At 36.3% G+C, this 7872-nt stretch overlaps 1 protein-coding gene across 1 annotated transcript; it reads left to right on the top strand.

Annotated features, from left to right (window-relative positions):
• Positions 1-3359: 3359 nt before the first annotated feature.
• Positions 3360-6318, top strand: LOC135691323 (uncharacterized). Its single transcript, XM_065209156.1, has one exon. The coding sequence runs from the start codon at positions 3548-3550 to the stop codon at positions 4880-4882; it is 1335 nt and encodes a 444-aa protein (XP_065065228.1). The 5' UTR covers positions 3360-3547; the 3' UTR covers positions 4883-6318.
• The last annotated feature ends 1554 nt before the right edge of the window (positions 6319-7872 follow it).

Below are 7872 nucleotides of genomic sequence, written 5' to 3'. Positions count from 1 at the left end.
GATTTTCGAAAAAACAGTCAACCTGAAGTCGAATTCACTGGTTCGTAAAAAAAGAGTGTATTGCAAATAACACTTGCTATAAGGAGCAAGCTAACGACTATAAGAAATGACTATAAGAAATGACTGCAAGAAATAACTGCAAGAAATAACTGCAAGAAATAACTGCAAGAAATAACTGCAAGAAATAACTGCAAGAAATAACTGCAAGAAATAACTGCAAGAAATAATTGCAGGAAGTTTTCTGAGATGCATTGTAAGCTAACCTGAAAGGTGTGGTGGAAAAATTTTTCTGCTCGCAGAGGCATCGTTTTTCCATTTTGCCCCAGAGCCTCTGAAACCTCTCGGCCGCCTTCCAGCCATATTTGCCCTTCAATTCTTATAAAATTCCATAGATTAGAGAATATTTTATAAGCTGAAATTATTGTTATGAGAAACTCAAAAGAAGCTGTAGCTCATTTTTTGCAGGTTAACCCAACATTGGTTTTTCGCAAAAAGATGCTCAACCCAAAAAAGCGAAATCCAGGAATATTTAATTTTCCACAAACTTAATTTCCTTATTTGCCATCATTTGCCCTTTCTTGTTGTCATCATGTGTTTATATGATCATTTTTTTAATTTTGATAGTCGAAATAGTCGGTCAAAAAAGCAAAGTTGGTCACCTTTTTTCTGAACGCCCTCCAAGCAAAATTGTCTAGGCACATCACTGTTATAAGGCATTCACGTGCCTTATTCAGAAATCCTTATGTCATATTCAGCTTTAAAATCTTTCCTTCCAAAATGTAACACGAATCAGAAAGTTTACGACAAAGTAGCAGTTCAGCTTTAATTGGGGTTTTCCCCATCTCTCAACCCCCTCTCTCTACGCCACTGGATTCATTTCAAGTTGAAATGCATATATTAATGCTATAAGACATATATCTGACAAACACAACAGTGATGCAGTATTTTACGAAAGGATTAAAGGAGACAAATCTCATTGAAAAAATTTATGAAATACCCAAAGGCTACTAACATAACTGCATACAAGTTTATTTTATAAGAAAGCTTTTTTCAGCCCAGCCTCAGACTTCCTTAGCTATTTCCTAATTTCAGCACTAAAATTATCATAACACTTTCTGAACGTAAAACTGAAAATGTTTACGTTACTAAGCATGCGCAGTGATGGAGAAGATGAAATGCTATAGATATGCTATATTTCTCGAAAACCCTCAACGTCATACTGTATTCATTGTTTCCTGTTCAGCACATTACTGTATTGTTGAAATATTTCAGTCCTAAACCAAAATTTCCTTTAAAACTTAGAATACCTAAATTTTTCAACTTTCTTAGATTTCAAAGATTCAGCCCTGAACTTTCCTAACTTTTTGAAGAACCGAGCACAACTTTCTTATAAAATACTTTCTTACAAAAGTACGTGCACGCAAACTACATTGATAGTTGATTGCATTGGTTGCCGATATAGTTCATGTTTTTCCTTCATTTTCCAGTGGTCATCAACCATTAGAGAATTGCTAAAACTTTCGTGCGTAAGTCTTGCGTCGATTTGTCTTTTAAATAATGTTATTATTGTTGTTGCGTTCTTTAGTCGAATGTTTATAATTTATATAACTAACTAGCTTTTTTTAGAAATGTAGTAGAATTTGAATCAAATCAAATCAAATCAAATCAAATCAAATCAAATCAAATCAAATCAAATCAAATCAAATCAAATCAAATCAAAATGTTGATCATGAGAATGATCACGCACATGTGGAAAATAGTGTGAATATAATTCCTTGACTCTGTGATGTTGTTTAAAGAGTGATGCTAAATTTTTTACCTCCAAGCAAATATGATTCAACATTTTTTCACATTGAATTGCCACTGTGATCGTAACCATACATGCGATTTATAACCTGACGAAGATTGCAAATGCTCTTTCATAAGAAGTCTAAGGTTGTTCCTGATATGTCTAGTAAAAAGACTGTCCACAAAATTTTAAACTTATGAATTTAAAGTTTACTCATGTTAAATTTTTTATTCTATGACCTTAGCAATGTCAGATAAGAAACGATGTCATACACCGGCAAGCACGTCAAGAGAATAATTGCTTGTCGCGAACGTCTAAAATTTGAGTTGTTTATTTCCTTGATATTTTTCCCATTTATCCTCTAAAAACCATTTTTATAACAGTTCTAAAAACAAAAGATTCGCGCAGTAAATCAGTTTTCTAACTTTCTAGTTCTACTCTACTTGTAGTTCTTTGAACTAAATGAAGGAGGAAAACGCGATGCCCTTCTGTAACTCGAAGGTAGTTACCCTGAGATTGTACTAGTCCGGCTTACTTCACATGAATGACCTAACGTCTTTTATATATATGTACATGGGCTGGCTTCAGATTTTTTAACAGTACTAGTAGTAAACTCTTTGGAATGTCGAAGAGGTTTTTAGCACACAGTTTTACTTTGATATAAGAACCCAACCAAACATCCACTGCCCAATGGTCATTGACTGAACGAGGTTGCCAAATGAACTGGATTTTCTATTGAGCTTCAATTTTTGTATCCTGGGTACTAGACTCACAATTTTGGAAATTGTTCCGTGAAATATTTTGTATTTGCCCAAGCTGTAAGCCTAACTTGTTCTAAAAATTGAAAAAGTAATGAAATTTGAATATATAAGAACTTTTTTCATTATGTTTTTCAAAACCTTTCTCCCGTCTCTTTGTGCAATCGATAGAACTTCAATCAACGTAGTATGAGTAGCAATTCTTTAAACTTAATGGTATTATTTGAGTCATAAGAATTTTAATGAAAAAAGTTTTTGGGAGGGAGTAAGTACTCCTTCATGTAAAATTTGATCAATCTTTGCCTTTTGATATTGTTTTTGGGATATATTCGCGAGACTCTCTGAGCAAAGACCGCGGAGCATACTACAGATTAACGGGGCTAAAACGTTTTAAGGAGAGGGCTAAACATCCTAAAAAACCAGAGTAATTTTTGTATGGTTTTAAGTATATTTTGGAAATTATTGGATGTGGGCTAGAAACCCCTTAGCCAACCGCTTCTGCGGTCCTTGTGAGTGAGCTTCAAACCCTTCCAAAATCTCGGAAGACACTTTTCACCTACGTTACAGTTTTTGCAGGATAGATTAATGGTGTAAATTAACACAAGCATCTCTGCGTACCTAACACCGGTTGTTGCCAAAATCCGGCCGATAAAACCTCTTTGATAACACCAAAGCAACTGTACAGGTAGCCACTTCCCCCATTGCATGAACTGGAACTAAGGATTGTGATTTCGTACAGTGCATGATGTGTGGCAGCCATACTCCTCCATAGAATCCCACTGCTTGCACATTAGCAGAGCTGCGTCGACATTTAGCCTGGTAAGATGGCTTCAAGGGCAAGCGGGACACTGGGGAGTTGATGGACAGACACGGGAAAGCAACAGCGCGCAGTGTAAGATTTATCGAAAGGAAGAAGTAGGCAGGCCATTCTAGCCGGTTTATTTGACCGAAAGCATCTATAAAATAATTTCAAACAGGCAGCTAATAAAGAAGGATAGAAATGAACTTGGACCAGTTCTCGGCGTATGCAGGAGCATCGAATGAAGCGATTAATTACAATAATTACGATGCCAGTCAGCTGTTGGGGTATTACAGACAAGGCATGTACGAGCCGATGTGCCTAAATTCGGTTGGCAATACACAACATTTGCCCGCTTACACGCAGCAACATTCGCATTATTACTATAATTCAAGTATGCACATGGCACAAACTCAACAGGCCAAGGACCTTGTAAAGCCGCCATATTCATACATTGCCTTGATTGCCATGGCTATACAGAACTCGCCAGATAAGAAAAGTACACTGAGTGGGATATACCAGTTCATAATGGATCGATTTCCCTATTACAGGCAAAATAAACAAGGCTGGCAAAACTCAATCCGCCACAATTTGTCATTGAACGAGTGCTTTCTCAAAATAGCACGAGATGACAACAAGCCTGGCAAAGGCAGCTATTGGACACTAGATCCTGATAGTCTGAACATGTTTGAAAATGGAAGCTACTTAAGGAGGAGGAGAAGATTCAGAAAGAAAGAGATGAAAAAAGGAAAACACAAATGCGAAACGAATGATACAAAACAAGAGAAGTCTAGGCATGATAAAGGCAATGACTCGAAGTCTGATTCAGAGGATAGTGATTCAATGGGGAATGCGAAAGAGGAGTCCAAAGACAAGGAAGATAATTGGAACCCAAGCTCAAACGAAAGCTCAGATTTTCGATCAAGTAAAAGTGAAGAAAACAGTTTGTCTGAAGGAGAATTCGCTTTTTCAAGGCCTTCGAGTAAGCCTTGTACAAACAAACAAAGTAACTTGGAAGAAAAGGAGCCAGTTTTGACGCATTTGACATCAATAGCATGTTTGGCTGAGACCCCACAATCGTTTGAATCTGTCCCACCAAGCACTCATTATGGACCATTGTATAACCAGGTTATGGAGTATTTGCCTGGCTATCTCGAAAATCAACAAATGTTTGGAAACTTCCAACGAGAGCAGATGTACACATTGCCATGTTCTGATCGAAAATTTCTACAGTTCCCATATGACGAAAAACGCGCAGATGACGTGTACCAGTTCAAAAGCGAACACTCTGATAAGTTCCAAAGTGACATTGGCACTCATTCTGCATACGATATTTACCAAGACTATGCGACAGGTTTCACTGCTCCACCAAATGATTCCTCCTTGCTTTGCTCGCGGATCGATACGGGCAGTCGGATTGGTGCCAGTGACAACACACAGATGTTCCATAATGGTACATCGCCTGCTACATGCACAGATTCTGACGGTAATGTTTTCCTGGATGGGATCAGCAGCACTTACAAAACCTTGTCGTAACTGTAGCACGCTTTCCTGTCGTAATAACTTTTACAATCGGCTACGAGACGAAAGCAGTTTAACTGCAATAATAAGGACATTGAATAAATTAGCATTTCTACTCCCCTTGGAGAATAAATAACTTAAAACTATAAAAAATTTCGTTAATATTTAATAAGCGGTAGAGTGTATTTAATTGTATGGCTTTGTACCGCTAAGAGAATGTCGCGTGAGCAGTCTTGCATCTTCAATCTGTTTTTAAACAGAATGAACTAGGCTTTTTGTTTATTTATAATAGTTTTTTACTAAAAAACGATTTAATTAGGGTGTTTTAAACGTTGACTTGATAAGCTACTCTATATTCATAATAATACTTAGTCTATGCAGAACGTAAATGCATGGATAAATTTTCTTTTGAAGAACTATAAAACCTAAATTAATAAGGTTAAGAGCCATTGCTGACCAAAAACAACGTTTAAATGTACAGTCAACATCTGCACCATGTGTGGTACAAAATGATAGGCACATCAACTTTTTGTCCTTGCGACTGATGAAGTTAATGGCAACGGTTTTTAAAAATTCCCTCATGAAGACTTTGGTAAACAGATTCAGACTCAGTCATGACGTAATTTTGATTTACATCAAGGTAGAAATGTCTTAGTTAAGGACTACCTTGGTTCAGAGTAAGTTGGTATATTTAGTCTATCATGAAAGTCCGTAAAGGCAAAAAAGTCAAGACACTTGCATGTTGCTATTTAATTTTTAGTTTTTATATTAACACCGTTTCCCAAGTTGTAATATTTCAGTAAAATGCATATGATTTAATTGCCGCTAGATGGAATGGAAACAAATTTGAAAAGTAAAACTGAGAAGATCACATTGAAATGGAAAACTTTAAATAGCTACTAGGTCACCTCGATTCAAAAGGGAAGAATAGAAGAGGCAAGAAAGATGATCTATGACATTGCCAAAGGCACAAAATAATCCTTGAAGAAGTATGATTCATAGAAACTGCTAATAAATCTGGAATTTAGCAAACTAGATTAAGGCCCCAGTACTGCACGCAAATCAAGACAAACCAAAGGAAGAAATTATTAAGAAAACGGAGGGACAAACAGTTTGCTTCACCAAACAAACATCTTGAGGTCATTTTAAAAATTTTAAGCCATATTGATGCAATTTAGCATATGTTTCCTTTATCACCATTATCGTCACTATTAAAAGAGAAGTAAAGAAATATTATTGTAAGTTATAATAGTGAATGTACATATTATAATGCACAATTGCGTTATTAAAATTAATATTTATTGCGAGTAATCTATGTCGTAAACGTTGATGGTTTTGAAAGGTTAAATTTTTTATAGTTCGTTTACAAAGGTTTTCTTAACATGAATTTTGGATTTTTAGTTTCATTATTAGAACTGGAAAATAATGCATTTCCTTCTATATTTTGCGATTTCTCTACTGCGTAGTTGTAGTTGTTGACACAAAATAAATGAAGACATAATCATGACGTCATACAACTAAAATGGCAAAAATAAATCTAACTTTGTATATAATTCGCAACTTTCATTCTAATTTGATAATAACGGAATTTTCCTAACAGTTTTGTCAAATCTCTGTATCGGAACGGGCAAAGGATATAACTACTACCCGAGGCGGCACCATGGTTGCCGCCGAAGGAGCAGGAAATTTTCGAATTTTGATGCTTCTAGTTCCCTGGAAAATGCACTCTTTTAAGCACATTTCACTAAAGCGATCCTAATCCTATTGAAAATAATTTTTTTGCAAACAACTGGTACAATTTCGCTGTGGTCTCGACAACAAATACCATGTTGTCAGTTATTTCTAAAGCTAGGTAACAAGCAGCACTAGTTGTCAATTTAGATCCCTCTTTCTATCTAAGCATGCCTTTTGTTAAATGTTAAAAATGTTAAAAAAAGGTTTGGAGCTCATAGTGAATTGCAGTGGACGCTTCTAACGAGAACATTTAGAGGAAGTGGACACAAGACACAATTTTACCTAAAGAGGGCCTGGACTTTTCGATTTAGTGCCAACAAGAAATCCTCAAATCTTCAAATCATTAGTTTGTTTACCTTCATTCATATCAAGAAATATCATATTCAACCAACGGAGCAACTACCATTGCTTGATCCTTTATTGATTTTATGACATGAAGGTCTCTGAAATATCTAAAGCGTTTTTTCCTCCGAGCGGATTTTACCTGGAATTTTCTATTGAGATACTATTGGGGGAATGTGACACCCCCCACACCCCCGGTCGCAACGCCCCTGGAATCAGGGGAAAAGAGCAGACACGTCCAGTTTAATCATTGAAAAGGATTGCTTGTAAAACAGAAGCGTGGCTCTTGATGTAACTATTCAACACAAATAGGCGAATTATAGGGCATACCAACTAAACACAATAACATGCTCAAAAAGTGAGTAATTCAAGAGTTGCCCCTGATGTTTAACATTAAGCGGGAAACTCGGAGTTGCAACTTAGAACAGTCCTGCTCTACACCCCAAAGTTTAAATAGAGGATCAACAAACAGGAGTACCAACCGAAATCAGTAGGATCCTTACAGTTCTGACCTAGCCTTTCTTGAGATGCTGAGAACGAAGAAAAAGGCATTGAAAACTCAATACTGAAAGTGCCTCATCGAGAATTATTTCTAATCATGTATATTTCAGGCCGTGGCTGCACTTCAGGAGTATGGGAAGAAGGCCGTTACCCGCTCTTTTTCAAATAGGGTTCACTTAATTATTTTGACAAATTGATGAAAAATGATTAGGTATGGGTATTTGTTAATTCACGAGTGGAATATATAAAGAAAACGTGCAAAATACATTCATACTTAGAAGAGACGTAGCACTAAATGATTGCAAAGCAGAAACGCTTCTGAAATATCGATTAAGGCATGGTTTCAAATATTTCCCCCTTTTTAGCAAACTCTGCAGCGCCTGGTTCCTTTGACGTATCTAGAAACCATAGGCTACATAAAAGTTATG

Source organism: Rhopilema esculentum, chromosome 4 (genome assembly GCF_057945365.1).
Source record: "Rhopilema esculentum isolate cy_ngs chromosome 4, ASM5794536v1, whole genome shotgun sequence".
In the NCBI taxonomy this organism is placed as follows: domain Eukaryota; kingdom Metazoa; phylum Cnidaria; class Scyphozoa; order Rhizostomeae; family Rhizostomatidae; genus Rhopilema; species Rhopilema esculentum.
Note: the sequence above shows the minus strand (reverse complement) of the source record. Positions and strands in the feature narration are given on the sequence as shown.